Raw genomic sequence first — 15,205 nt, forward strand, 5'->3', positions numbered from 1 at the left:
GACCGTCATCACTTGATTCTTCATTTGGCTCTTGTTTTGGTCCTCCCACTGGCAAAACGACTTGTGCAACTGGCAAAACGACTTGAGCAACTTGAGGCACTGCATTTTAATGGAAACATCGTAAATTAAAGTTTGTCTAAAGTTCTCTTCATACAGCTGATCAGCTGGGGTGCTGGACGCCTGCTGGTATGATATTGATAATAGGTCATCAATACTAAAAGCCCGGAGATCCCCTCTAAACTCTGTTGTAGATATTATGGGTGCATACATATTTACCAATTTTTTTTTTCAATTTGCCCTCTCCTAACATGTTTTCACCATGTAAACCAATCACTTTGGTTGTTTCCATCCTATATGTAGCACTTCCTGCTGCTGTATCCAACTAAACCCATGATGCACTTCTCCTTTCTATGCCATATGTCCAGCTCCGCAACTAACATCATCCAGCTAGTTTATAGGTCCTCCCACCTGCTAGTTATATAGACACTCCCCTATCATTGCCCCTAACAACACCCAGCTAGTTTATAGCTCCTCCTACCAGCTAGTTACATAGACACTCCCCTATCACTGCCCCTAACAACACCCTGCTAGATTATAGCTCCTCCTACCAGATAGTTACATAGACACTCCCCTATCACTGCCCCTAACAACACCCTGCTAGATTATAGCTCCTCCTACCAGCTAGTTACATAGACACTCCCCTGTCACTGCCCCTAACAACCCCCAGCTAGTTTATAGCTCCTCCCACCAGCTAGTTACATAGACACTCCCCTTTCACTGCCCATCCATGGACATGACATCACAGGAAATAAGAAAGACCTGCATGGACATGGTCATGTGACTGCCCAAACCGTGGGAAATAAAGGTAACATAAAAAGTCTCACTGAAAATTGAACAAACATGCTGGTGTCAAGTATTTTACCAACTGAATAAAGGCTACCTGAAAATGGAGCTTATTTTATTTTTGAAAAGTCACGGTAATAGCAGGGCTTTTGTGGCACATTTAGTGGATGGGTAAAAAATGTAAATTGTGGGAAAACCTCTTTAATATGAAATGAATGAATGCCACATCTTTATATGGCTGTCAGTTTTAGCTTACAGAGAGGGCCTTCGATTGATGGACTGAAAATGAATTATGCTTTAAAGGGAAACTGTAATCAACTTTATGCTGACCTCACTGATGGCAGCATGAATTAGTGACAGAAATGCTGATGTCAGCGGTGTTTCACTCATGAGTTAAAAGTAAGTGGTTGCCAAAAACCAGCAAAATAATCATTCCAGCCCAGGTCTTGAAAAGAGTCAAATCTACCTGAGAAGAGTCCTGGTTACACATAATCTCCTGCTCTCTCGCCCACCTGCTGATGATTGGCAGTTCTCAGAAAGAAAGAAAGAAAACTAGGTAGAAGACTGTCAGTCATCAGCAGGTGGGCAGGAGAGCAGGACTTCATGAATAACCAGGACTCTTCTCAGGTGGCCGGGACTCTTTTCCAGGTCCAGTCTGCAATGATTGTGATGCTGGTTCTCGGCAACCACTTACATTTAACTTATAAATGACAGACCGCTGAAATCAACTCACCTGTCTGTACTTTATACTGCTGTTAGTATGGGCAGCACAAAGGTGATGACAGGTTCCCTTTAAATGTTTATGAGAACAGTAAAATTAATCTGACTTACCCTCTTTGAATTCCCTGCTTGTGTTCAGTTCTCTTATCTTGGGGAGAAAAAGATGACAGATAGTATTTAATTGACTATACTGAGCAGAAGGGGAAATTAAAAGGGGAAATTAAAATAAGACACTGATGTTTTTTCATGTAGTTCAAAAGCTGTCCCTGGACATGGAAAGTCTACTCCATGCAGAGTCTGTCAGGTCTCCCAGGTACAGCTGCGTAGTCCTCTCCATCATCTTCCTCCACTTAAGTGTATGATCAGTGCAGGGATGAAGTAGTAAGCTGAACCCATAGCGGTTCATCTCCCTGTTACAGTCAGCAATGAAGAAAACTCCAGCAGTTATGATGCAAACGGGTGAATTTTATTGAAGTGCTGCCTTTGCATACAGTGACATTTCAGCCGGGTATGGCCCTTATCAAACTGTTGCTGCTTAGAGAAAATAAGGAGGTATAGAATTAAAGGGATATTCCCATTACAGATAATGGAATCATATTGTTAGGATATGCCCCTATTGTTTGATAGGTGCGGGTCACACCTCTGGAGCGGGAAGAGTTGTGGCTGGAGGACCCCGCTGCTCCCATGCAAGTTAATGGGAGCGCACCGTGCATGCCCAGCCCCTGCTCCCATTCATTTCTATGGGGCCGACGGAAATAGTTGAGCCAATGCTCAGCTATTTTCGGTGGATCCATAGAAATAAATGGAGGGCGGCTGAGCAAGTTTTCTCTAAAATAAATTTGAGTGCATTGGAAAGTTTTAATTGGACGATGCATCTTATCGGTGTATACATACACCCACCTGCACCACTGACCATAAGGTTAGTACTACTAAGTAGGGTAGTTAGTAAAATACCGAACATACTTTCTTCTCCTGCGACTTGATGACTTTTTCCTGGCTCTTAATTGTGGACTGCAGTGTCTGTACAGTTGATTCAAACTGCTCATCTCTTGCTTTTTGGTCACTTGACAAGGAAGCTCTCAGCCGCTTATTCTCACTTATGAGCTGAGGAGTTAAAAGAAATAAGATGTTAAAACATAGAGAAAACAATGACAACTTAAGTTTCTTTTATGGTAGCTAATGTCCCTATCATGCACTTAAGGGGTGTAACTATAGGGGCTGCAGAGATTGTGGTCCCATCTGGGCCCTGGCACCCAATGAAGCCAAAACGGTCCTTCTGTACTAGCGGAGACAGGTACAGGGGTTTCCTTCTTGCCTCCAATTTGCCTACTTACTAGTATTATTGGGGCATCTGCTATTCACCTGCCTTGCATCATGGCCTGGGTTAGGTTACCTCCTAGCTTGGCCTGGTGAATTTTGGTGGAGCCTTTCAGAACATAGCCTTTATATGTTCAGTCCTTTCTTTTTTACTCTGGTGCTGGGTATAGCATATGCTTTGTGACCTTGCTTCCAGATTCTTAGTATCATTTTCTAGTCTAGTGCGTTGTGTCCGTGTTATCAAACCTTAATCAGGTTTCACTGATTATGATATGAAATCCAAATTAGTAGAAAGTTACCAAGCTCGGGTCAGAGAATAATTTGAGTATGTGTCTTTAGCCCTATAGGCTTTCATTGCTGTGCTTTGAAGTTTGTCTGTTGCTATTAGAAGTGCTTATAGTTTAAATTTCTATTTATTCTGCAGGTGAACAACAACTCCAAACATACAGCCAATGTCACTAAGAACTACTGCATCTTCAGTGTAAAGATGAACTAGGAATACTGGAAGTGATGATATGGCCCTCACAGAGCACTGATCTGAACATCATCAAGTCTGGAAGGGATTACATGAAGAGAAGGATTTGAGCAAGCCTACGTCCACAGAAGATCTGTGGTTAAGTTCTCCAAGATGTTTGGAACAACCTCCCTGCCGAGTTCCTTCAAAAACTATGTGCAAGTACCTAGAAGAAATGATGCTGTTTTGAAGGCAAAGGATCACATTAAATATTGATTCGATTTAGATTTCTCTTTTGTTCATTCACTTTGCATTTTGGTAATTTATAAAATAAACTATTAACATGCTTATATTTGAAAGTTTTCGTAGTTTGCAGCATTTTTTCACACCTAGCTAAAATTTTGGTACAGTATTGTATGTTTGTTGAGATGATCTGATCAGTTCAGCCCTATTGTAAGTCCTGGGGTGGGATCTAAGTACCAAGAAACGCTGTTAGGACAGGGTAGAGCAACTGTCTAGGTCGGACTGGTGTTCACTGGGCCCACCAGAGGAAATTATTCTTTAGGCCCAAACCTTATATCATCAATAAAGTTTAATAGATTTTAATAAAATAAATTATTGGCCCCAAAAACATCTGCAAATGTTTTTTTCTTCTTCTTCTGGACTTTTAGGGCCCACTATGGTGTCAGAGCCTGCGCCCATCGGAGGATTCTCTGGTGGGCCAGTCCAACACTGGTGACTGCTACAGGTCAAGTCCTGTGGTCTTGTGCACGACCAGCATCCTTACACTTGGCAAGTAATTAGAGGAGAGGCATTTCCTGTGTGGCAAGTAGGGGCGAACTGGGAACTTAAAGTAGCTCTGGAAGAAAAAACTAAAAGTGGCCCATTTTGTAGGCAGGTCCAAATTAACAGAAGGTGGGGCAACACCAGTAGGAGTGGTCAACAATACCATAGTGCAAAATACCATCCCACCACCACCAAATAACACAGTGTAGCACAATATACTGCCCCAAAAGCTCTGTGGTGGCCATCAATAGCTACCATCATTTGTCCTCCTCCTCCTCCAGTTGTTTATAGAGCAGGGGGCTTAGGAGTGAGGTGCGGGCCACAGCAGTTGAATTCAAGAGGGCATGTGTGGTCACTGGCCAGGTACATGAGTGCCTTATTCTCACAGCGTTAATTACTGTTGAGAGCTCATTGTGTACCCGGGCAGTGGCAGGGAGGAGGACTTTGGTGGCCCCCTGGGGCATCGGCCCAGTGGGAAATTTCCCTGTAGGGTCTATGGCCAATCCGCCCCTGGTGGCAAGCTGGGCCCAGGAAGTAGAGATCAGATGGGACCACTAAGCTTCAGAATGGCAGCAACAGGCAATCAGTGAAGATGGGTATGATTTTTTTAGTTTTAACCCACTATGAGCCATATATAAAATATTTAATACAGCTGGACAACTGCTTTAATATCAAGTTTAATGAGGTGGTATCTCAGAACCATCACATGGGCTCAATGTTCCCTATTAAAGTGATTATATGGGCAAAAATTCAGCTTTTCTCTATAATGAAAGAATCCACCCTCAAAGGGTCAGACCCCGACTACAGAAAGTCCCGCCGCAAAAACGTGTGTTTGGTGCTACAATATTACTCTAGCACACTGCATACCTACACACATGTGCCCCACTTACACAATAGGCACACACAGTATAACTTTGGAGGTGGGGTAGGTGCCTGGTAAGTCTTTGTCAACACTTCAGCAGCAAGGGCGCATAATATAGGTAACCAAAAAAAAAAGTCCTATTAAAATAGGTTTGCATAAGTTGCATGTAGCAGCCAAGAAAAACTAATATTAAACCAACACTTCAGGTGAAATGGATTCATTGTGTTATACACAGTGCAGGTTCTGAAGGGCAATGCATGACCCAGGGGCAGGGGGATTGCTTTTATGAATCTATATGTTATGCATGTTGTGCCCCAGTAGGGAAGAAGTTTTGATTTATGGCATTTAAACCCACCGTATATTTTGATGTCAGAAATAAAAGGCTAACATTCAGATTTTTGGATTTCTGAAGCAGATGTGCAGCAGATCCACAGCAAATTTGCACAAGGATTTTCCCGACTGACATTCAATGGGACTGATCCTTGGAGTGATATGCTTATTTTCTGCTGCTCAGCTGGAAAGCCACATAGACATTTTTCTTTGCATGTGTACAGGGTTGAGGAAACCTTATTTACGTGTGCGTGATGTGGAGTCATCGGATGTGGATTTTGGAGCAGAATCCATGCTGAAATATGTCAGATCCTACAAATGTGAATGGACCTTGCCTTTCTTTCAGAATCCTTTTGCACTAAATAAAATATATCGTTCTTACTTCTTCTCTCTCTTCATTGTGACCTGTCTTCATTTCTTTCATCTTCCTCTTCCATTCTGTCCTCTAAAAGAACAGTAAATATGTGGTTTTAGGAAAAAAGTACATACAATATATACACATATGAGAAGCAGGTTTAAGGCGCAATCAAACGACCATAGTGTTTTGCGGATCCGCAAATTGTGGATGCGCAAAACACAGATACCGGCCCATGTGCCTTCCGCAATTTGCAGACCGCACATGGCCGCATGCCTATGATAGGAAATGCCTATTGTTGTCCACGATTGCGGACAAGAATAGGACATGCTCTATCTTTTTATGCGGGGCCGTGAGCTGTCCGCATCTTTTGCGGCCCTATTGAAATGAATGGGTCAAGACCCATTCCACAAAATTGCGTAATGGACTCATTCACATGGCCGTCTGAATGAGACCTTAGTGTTTGAAATGATCTAAAGGAATGCAAAACCATTCAAGTCACCTGTTTGTCTAATTCTTCCCTCATGTTTAGAAGGTCATTCTGTATCCTCTTCTTCTCCTGACGTTCCTCATCATCCAGGAGCTCGCCAAGATTGGAGGTCACTGAAATTTTACTCTCCATGTCCTGGAATTTCTAGGGATTGTAGGACATTTACAAAAACATGACACATTAGTTGGTTGCTGATGGTTTCACTGCTTGTCAGACTTTGTGTCACGCAGTTCAAATGGACAAGTCGGGCACTGAGTGAGTGGCACCACCATTTGTAATGGTTTTGTATCGGCTTATTGGGTGATAACAGTCTTTGCCAGGATTACACCGTAAATTGATTAAAGTGTATTTTTGAAATATTCTGACAATATGGAAAATTCTCTGTGAGTTGTAGAAGATTGTACAAGAAAGCCCTCCGTAGCTGCCTGTGTAATAGTTTTCCTATGTCGAATGGTTCTTATAAGAATGGGTTTACAAGTCATGGCTGTCACATTTGTGGTGGCCAATGGTTGGTAATACTCAAGTGTTTACTTCATTATCAAGCGGGCACAGTAGGGTGTGGTCACATGCAGGTGCAGCCTTAGGCTGCATTCACATTGGCATGTACGGTCCATGAAATACAGTCTGTGTGATGGTAGCATTTCCGTGACCGACCTCGGCTCATGTGAGTCACTGCATCATAGTGATCCGTGTGTACTGTTCGGTACTCACAGACCCCCGGTTGGGCACAGCATCATTGATCACTATGGGGCAGCGCGGTCAGTCCGGGAAATGCTGGCGTCTTACGGACCACATTTCATGGACCACACGCAGGAATGTAAATGAGGCCTTAGACAACATAGGTTACCACTTCCTCACTTACAGCTGTGTTTTTAAGAGCAATGTCTTCAAACTGAGAAACCAGCTGTTGCCGCAGTCTATCCATCTCATTTTGAAGCTTCGCTCTTTCTTCTTCTTTCCATCTTTCAAAATCTCTTATCAAATTTTCCTCCTTTCGCCGCGCTTCCTCTAGCTCCTGATACATAAGCAAGCAGATGTGATATCAGAAGAAAATAGCCAAGCGAACAAAGCATGACTATACAGACATAACATGATAGAAAATTGTATCAAATATATTCCAGGAAAGGCCATCATTATGAAAAAATTATAATATAACTGAGCATGTTAATTTAGTGTATTTTAAGGGGTTTTCCGGGATTTTAATACTGTTGACCTGTCGTCAGGATAGGTCATCAATATCAGATTGGCGGAGGTCCGGCATCCCTGTCGATCGGCTGTTTGAAAAGAAGGCCGTGCTCCAAGCGGGGTGTCGGAACCCCGCCGATCTGATATTGATGATGACTTATCCTGCGGATAGGTCATCAATATCAAAACCCTGGAAAACCTCTTTAGGAATGACTTTTATATGTTCAGAGCACTCCTTTAAAGGTGCTTTCTCACCATAAACATCCTCAGAACGTGGCACAAATGTCTCTTAGGTTGGAGTGCCATTCATCAGGAGAACAAAGGCCTTATGGCCCAAGGTATACTAGGTGAGGTAGACGCTCAACTGCTTCTATAAGACTTTGTTCTCATTACATTTTGTCTTTATGACTGGTGGCATATGCCACTGTATTCCATACGGTGTCATGTTTCATCCAAAGGCCTCTATGTTAAAAAAAATGTATACTGTAAGTAGTAAGAAGCGACACTGCTCGTCAAGCTAAAAGTGACAGGTGGACACGCCCCTTTCCCCTCCCACAACCCCACCCACAATCCCGCCCCAAACCACACCTAAATACCGCCCATTCAAATTCCCTTTACTCTGTTAGATCTGATAACGCGTCAGTAATTCAATTAAGTTTTAATACGTTTTTAAATAAAAAGATATTAAGCTTGTATTAAAGAGGACCTTTCACCACTCCTGTCCTCCTATTTTAATAGCTACACGCATTCCCCACGTACTAACAATTCTGGAGCATCTATCGGTTCTTATGACTCTATGTTGTGCCATTCCTTTATTATTTTCACTATAAGTTGTGAATAAATTGCTATTAGCCTTCAGTAAGGGTCGGTACAGAGGGGAGGTAACCAGTTGGGGGTGTGTCCCTGCACAGTCTGAAAATGGCAGCACTGATTGGATAGAGTCAGTCTGTGCAGGTACACCCCCCCAACTGGTTACCTCCCCTCTGTACCCTTACTGAAGGCTAATAGCAATTCACTCACAACTTCTAGTAGAAATAATAAAGGAATGGCACAACATAGAGCCATAAGAATAGACGCTCCAGAAATGTTATTACATGGGGCATGCATGGAGCTTTTAAAACAGGAATGATGAAAGGTCCTCTTTAAGTGTGTATTAACCACTTATTAAGTTATTATAAATATTGGAAATAGCTATTTGTTCCGTCTATCTAACTATTTATCTATAGGACCTTTGATGATGTCACCGAAGGTCCTGCAAGGTATATGATGCAGTCCAACACGTCAGTAATTTAATTAAGTTTAAAATGTTTAAAAATAAAATGATGTCAAGCTTATATTAAGCTACTATAAATATTGGCAGTGGCTAATTATAAATATTGGCAGCGGCTAATTGATCCTTCTATCTTCCTAAAAGCTAAAAGACATTTGATGATGGCACAGAAACGCCCCATTTTCCTCCCATAACCCCAGCATTAGCCGCGACAGTCAAATATTTAGCTTAAATCGCGGCAGCCTTCGATTTATTAAACACGCTTGTCTATAATTAAAAGCAAATTTCAAAGATTGCAGGTTTACTAACAAAGGGACTGCTGCCTTGCGGGACTTTCAATGACTTCACGATGGGCGGGGTTGTGGGTGGAGTAGGCTGGGGTTATGGGCGGAAAATGTGGCGTTTCGGTGACATCATCTAAGGTCTTTTAGCTTTTAGGAAGATAGAAGGATCAATTAGCCGCTGCCAATATTTATAACAGCTTAGTAAGAGGTTAATACAAGCTTAATATCATTTTATTTTTAAACATATTAAACTTAATTAAATTACTGACATGTTGGACTGCATCGTATACCTTGCAGGCCCTTCGGTGACATCATGAAAGGTCCTATAGATAGATAGTTAGATAGAGGGATCTATTGCCAATATTTATAATAACTTAATAAGCAGTTAATACATGCTTAATACAAGATTAATATCATTTTATTTTAAACATATTAAAACTAATTGAATGACTGACGCGTTATCGGATCTAACAGAATAAATGGGATTTGAATGGGCGGTATTTAGGCGTGGTTTGGGGTGGGGTTGTGGGAGGAGTGGGATGGGTTATGGGCGGGGAAAGGGGTGTGTCCACCTGTCACTTTTAGTTTGACGAGCAGTGTCGCTTCTTACTACTACTGTAACGTATACCTTTTTTGTGGTGGCCCTTTTTAAAAGAATATGCATATGCTGTATGTGCACACCAATCGCAGTGTGAACGTAGCCTTACTCCCATAGACTTGAACAGAGAGAACGGCTGCAGCAAAAATGTTCCTCATACAACTATTTTTATCCGATTCATCTAAACAAATACATAAACTAACCCGGCGACTTATTTAGTAGCAATTGATCATGGCTGCTCTACCTGCATCCTACGCTGATGTTCCATCTCCCTTTCTGTCTCCAGTTGAGACTGAGTCTTCACCAGGGTGTTCTTCAGCTCCTGGATGCCTTCTTGTATATCATCTACCTGCCTCTTCTTTTGCTTCTCTGCAACACACAGTTCAACAAAGATTTTACCAATGAAACAAAAGTTGTACTAATAATTTTGTTTTCAGCAGCATTGTAAAAACTGTGGAAGACGTTGAAGACCACTGTGAACGGCAACAAAAACGTAATGCCTGGGCGGACTGTCCATTGATCCTACAGGGAAATTTCTCAGTGGGCCGATGAGGCAGTATTTTATGCTGCACTATGTATTTAGTTCTCCTGAGGCGGTATTTTGTGCTGCACTATGTATTTGGTTCTGCTAAAGTGGTATTTTGTGCTGCACTGTGGTATTTGGTTTTGCTGAGGTGGTATTTTGTGCTGCACTGTGGTACTTGCTTCTGCTGAGGCGGTATTTTGTGCTGCACTGTGGTATTTGGTTTTGCTGAGGTGGTATTTTGTGCTGCACTGTGGTATTTGGTTCTGCTGAGGCGGTATATTGTGCTGCACTGTGGTATTTGGTTTTGCTGAGGCGGAATTTTGTGCTGCACTGTGGTATTTGGATTTGCTGGGGCGGTATTTTGTGCTGCACTGTGGTATTTGGTTCTGCTAAAGCAGTATTTTGTTCTACACTGTTGTGTTCGGTTCTGCTGAGGAGGTATATTGTGCTGCACTGTGGTGTTTGGTTCTGCTGGGGTAGTATTTTGTTCTACACTGTGGTGTTTGGTTCTGCTGAGGCGGTATTTTGTGCTTCACTGTGGTATTTGGTTCTGCTGAGGCAGTATTTTGTGCTGCACTGTGGTATTTGGTTCTGCTGAGGTGGTATATTGTGCTTCACTGTGGTATTTGGTTCTGCTGAGGCGGTATTTTGTGCTGCACTGTGGTGTTTGGTTCTGCTGTATTTTGTGCTGCATTGTGGTATTTGGTTCGGCTGGGGCGGTATTTTTTCTGCACTGCAGTATCGCTGGCCCCACCTACTGCTGTCCAACTGTGAATTTGGAGCCGCCTACAACATGGGGAAACTTTTAGGTTTTTTTCCAGGGCCGTTTTAAGTTCTCAATCTGCCTTTGACCTAATGGATCATCCTAGGTACCAGAAACTTTCTAAAACATACAGTAGCTAAGCATAAAAGCAACAAGACTACATTTTGCTCATGAGTCCTTTATCAATTGCCAAAATACGCTTTGGGTTATTAGAACTTTCCTGGTAAGGAACGTCTGGGCTCCAAAAGCCAATACAGGCATCGCTCCTATAACAAGTGATTCTTTTTTTGGTCACAAAGTTTTTAAAATTTACTCCATTTTATTGGAAAACATTTTTTTAATGGAACATGTTTCCCCTTAGGCTACTTTCACACTAGCGTTCGTCGGTCCGCTCGTGAGCTCCGTTTGAAGGGGCTCACGAGCGGACCCGAACGCAGCCGTCCAGCCCTGATGCAGTCTGAATGGAGCGGATCCGCTCAGACTGCATCAGTCTGGCAGCGTTCAGCCTCCGCTCCGCTCGCCTCCGCACGCCTCCGCGTTCGGGTGTCCGCCTGGCCGTGCGGAGGCGTGCGGATCCGTGCGGATCCGTCCAGACTTACAATGTAAGTCAATGGGGACGGATCCGTTTGAAGATGCCACAATGTGGCTCAATCTTCAGGCGGATCCGTCCCCCATTGACTTTACATTGAAAGTCTGGACGGATCCGTACGAGGCTATTTTCACACTTAGCTTTTATATGCTAAAATAATGCAGACGGATCCGTTCTGAACGGAGCCTCCGTCTGCATTATTATGATCGGATCCGTTCAGAACGGATCCGATCGAACGCTAGTGTGAAAGTAGCCTTATATATTGCTAAACATGAGGTGGTGTCATGTTTGATTGTGTTCTTCTTTCTATAGAGTATGCTTGAACTAAGTTACACTGTATGTAAGGATCCTCAAGGGCGGATCCCAGAAACTCTTATTGAAAACTCAAGGGGAAATTTGCCTTTACAGTTTTAGTGTAGCTATCATTTCAGTTTATTTTTATTGTAATGTAGGGAAGGACAGGGATGTTAAACATTTTGTAATATAATTTTATAATTTAGGCAAAGATGTTTCCTTGTTCTAGAAAACAGGGAGTACAGTCTTCTTATAAAAGCTGGGCATTGCTAAGGAGAGTCTGTCTTCAGTTCTACTAAGTGCTGAAGACGCCTGTGTGTAACATACAGAGGCTTCCAGCCTGCCTCTTGTCAATACCCCAGTCCATGATTATAGACATGTGTCCTACCTATTACTGCTTACCACCAGTGATGGTCAGTTCGCAGTGTTCGCCAGCGAACACATGCGGGCTGCCATCTTTAGTAAGGTAGACTCACCCATCCGGCGATGCACGGGTAAGCCCTTACCTGTGCCGGAAGCCGGTCTGAAATCAAATGCGGTCACCAGGAGCAGGCAGTTCCAAGAACAGCCGCCGGGGGCCTTCATCAGGCTGTTCTCGGAACTGCCCTCTCCCGGTGACTGCATTTGATTTCAGACCGGCTCCCGGCACAGGCACAGGTAGGGGCTTACCTGTGCATCGCCGGACGGGTGAGTCTACCTTACTAAAGATGGCAGCCCGCATGTGTTCGCTGACCATCACTGCTTATCACCTTGCCTAACTGACACACAGATGTCTTCAGCGCTCAGTAGAATGCTGAAGACTGAAGACAGACTCTCCTTAGTAATACTGTAAGACCTGTTTTCTATCACAAAGAAACATCTTTCCCTAATACCTTATATTACAAACATGTTTAACATATCTGTCCTTATACTATATTAAATTAAACTGAAATGGTTACACTTTGAGTATTCTGAACAATTTAGAGATCTGTTGATTTAAAGGGCATATTTCTGATGCATTTGTACTTGAGTATTAATGAGACAATATCTGTTGTGAATGACAGAATTCAATATCATTGTACTGGAGCTTCTGGTACATATTAACATGTAGCCCAACCAGACTGGCCAACGACCTTACAGGGAAATTTCCTGGTGGCCCAGAGGACCACCCAAGCTACCATCTCTGCTGCTGGCTGGGTACACAATAAACTATCAGTGGTAATTGACTCTATGAGAATCAGGTACTCATGAACCCGGCCAGCAACATGCCCTCCTGAATTCAGCTATGTCCCACATCTGACCTCCGAAGCCCCCTGCTTCTATATGTTAATCAGAGACAACGGGAAGAGAGGGAGAGAGAATGGCCTTTTTGGGCAATATATTGTGCAGCACTATGGTATTGCTGACCCCCCTACTTTTGTTTCCCCATCTCCTGTCAATTTAGACCCTCCTACAATATGGGGCCACTTTTAGGTTTTTTGTTTTTTTTTCCAGGACCACTTTAGGTTCCGTCCCTGGCCCAACATACATATATTACATAATTACTGAATTTACCAAACTCTGCAGCCTCAGGGTGTCTGCGTTTGTGATGCTCCTGGAGATGGTAGTAGGTCATAAATGCTTTATCACAAAGCTGGCACTATGGATGGAGGGGTAGAACACAAAATCATTAGAAAAAACACTCAGCGCTGCCCTATGTTATATTTATTCACATTAAAAATAGTCTATAGTTTATCATCCTTAATCATTCTTACCTTATGATAATTGTTGGCGTCAGCCTTGAACATGGTTTGTTGGGCATCAAACAGCTTCTTCCTTATCTTATTCTCCTCCTTCACCTTCCTTAACTCCTCACCTTGCTTGATCATGTCATCCTTAGTTTTCTGATGTTCACCAATAGCTTTTTGGATCTGATCTTCTAACTGGGCCACATTGCTGCAGAGGAATTCTTGGCACTGAAGAAGGTATTCAATTGTCAGCTGCGCCAGCTTAAGGACCTTGAGTAACACAAGGTCCACAGGCTGCTGACAATGTGGACATTTTTCATTATCCAAATTACAAAAAGTCACTGTGCTGATGGTCTCTTGCAGCGTAGTGATGTCTAATTCATAGGCCACTCTGTCCACATCAATGGCACTAAAACGCCTCCAGTCAATAAGGTCCTTACGTGGACGAAACCTAAAGCTCTGGAGGAGACTGCCATTCTGCGAGAGCGCTAGAAGAGGAGCAGATGGGAATTGATGGGGGGTTGGAACATATCCTGGCATCTTTAGTGAACGTTGGCTGGATGTAAGAGACGACAGAGGATAGTATATAGGTCCGAAGAATGACTGTAAATGAAATACAAATTACAAATTTTGAGCATGACCCGAAAGAACAATAACATTGATCTCAGTATAGACATTTATAACTATTTTTCCTACATGCAGTATATCCATGAGTATACTCATAGAGACTGTTAATCAGATAGATAGGAGGAGTGGTAAAAGCAACATTATTTAAGAGGTTTTCTGGTTCTTTAAAATGAAGGGCCTATCATTATAGGGGATGCCTCACTTCAGCAAATGGCATTTATTATGTAGCCAAAGTTAATACAAGCCACTCACTAATGTACTGTGATTGTCCATATTGCCCGCTTTGCTGGCTGGATTCATTCTTCCATTATACACTGCGCGTATCCAGGGGTTATAGCCTCCGCTACAGAGCAGATATGAGTTGGTCAGGGTGGGAGCTGGTGTGGATGAGTGCCTATGCATGCTCCCAGGGTCCCAGCTACCAGACGGACCAGCGCCTTTTCCTATAGTGTGCAAGTACGACCACCGCTGCTGGATTGTAGGGTGGTCGTAATCCCTGGATATGAGCAGTGCATAATGCGATGGAAAAATGAATCAAGCCAGCAAAGGAGACAATATGGACAATCACAATACATTAGTAAGTGCCTTGTATTAACTATGTCTTCAACTCTCTGCCTGAGGAGGTAGTGATGGTGAGTACAATAAAGGAATTCAAGAGGGGCCTGGATGTATTTCTGGAGTGTAATAATATTACAGGCTATAGCTACTAGAGAGGGGTCGTTGATCCAGGGAGTTATTCTGATTGGCTGATTGGAGTCGGGAAGGAATTTTTTTATTCCCCTAAAGTGAGGAAAATTGGCTTCTACCTCACAGGGGTTTTTTGCCTTCCTCTGGATCAACTTGCAGGATGACAGGCCGGACTGGATGGACAGATGTCTTTTTTCAGCCTTATGTACTATGTTACTATGTTACATGATAAATCACATTTGCGGAAGTGAGACAACCCCTTTAAAAGAGACCCTAAATATTAGATCAGTCAGGGGGTCTGGCCACCAGTGCTGATCAGCTCCGTGGAGGGGCTCCGGTCATCTCACAGCTTTGTACAGCACTAGGGCTGAAACGATTACTCAATTAAATCGAGTAATTCGACACAAAAAAATACTCAATGCAAATTTTTTGCATCGAAGACTCGTTTGTGTCATGCGACCACGGAGCGGGAGTGAAGCGCTTGCTATTACTCCCGCTCCATGGTCTCACACTGCACTT

The 15,205-nt window shown here is 43.0% G+C and overlaps 1 protein-coding gene across 1 annotated transcript in view; it reads right to left on the reverse strand.

The window, feature by feature from the left end:
* Positions 1–15,205, reverse strand: part of DZIP1L (DAZ interacting zinc finger protein 1 like) — a 41,771-nt gene that overhangs the window by 11,354 nt on the left and 15,212 nt on the right. Inside the window, exons 2-10 of the mRNA XM_044291666.1 lie at positions 13,400–13,975; positions 13,200–13,284; positions 9,739–9,863; positions 7,020–7,172; positions 6,170–6,301; positions 5,695–5,757; positions 2,527–2,667; positions 1,675–1,711; positions 4–99 (exon numbers count right to left, since the gene is read on the reverse strand). Coding sequence (XP_044147601.1) covers positions 4–99; positions 1,675–1,711; positions 2,527–2,667; positions 5,695–5,757; positions 6,170–6,301; positions 7,020–7,172; positions 9,739–9,863; positions 13,200–13,284; positions 13,400–13,975 — 1,408 coding nt within the window. The remainder of the gene's footprint in view (positions 1–3; positions 100–1,674; positions 1,712–2,526; positions 2,668–5,694; positions 5,758–6,169; positions 6,302–7,019; positions 7,173–9,738; positions 9,864–13,199; positions 13,285–13,399; positions 13,976–15,205) is intronic.

This window comes from Bufo gargarizans, chromosome 4 (genome assembly GCF_014858855.1).
Source record: "Bufo gargarizans isolate SCDJY-AF-19 chromosome 4, ASM1485885v1, whole genome shotgun sequence".
Taxonomy (NCBI): Eukaryota; Metazoa; Chordata; class Amphibia; order Anura; family Bufonidae; genus Bufo; species Bufo gargarizans.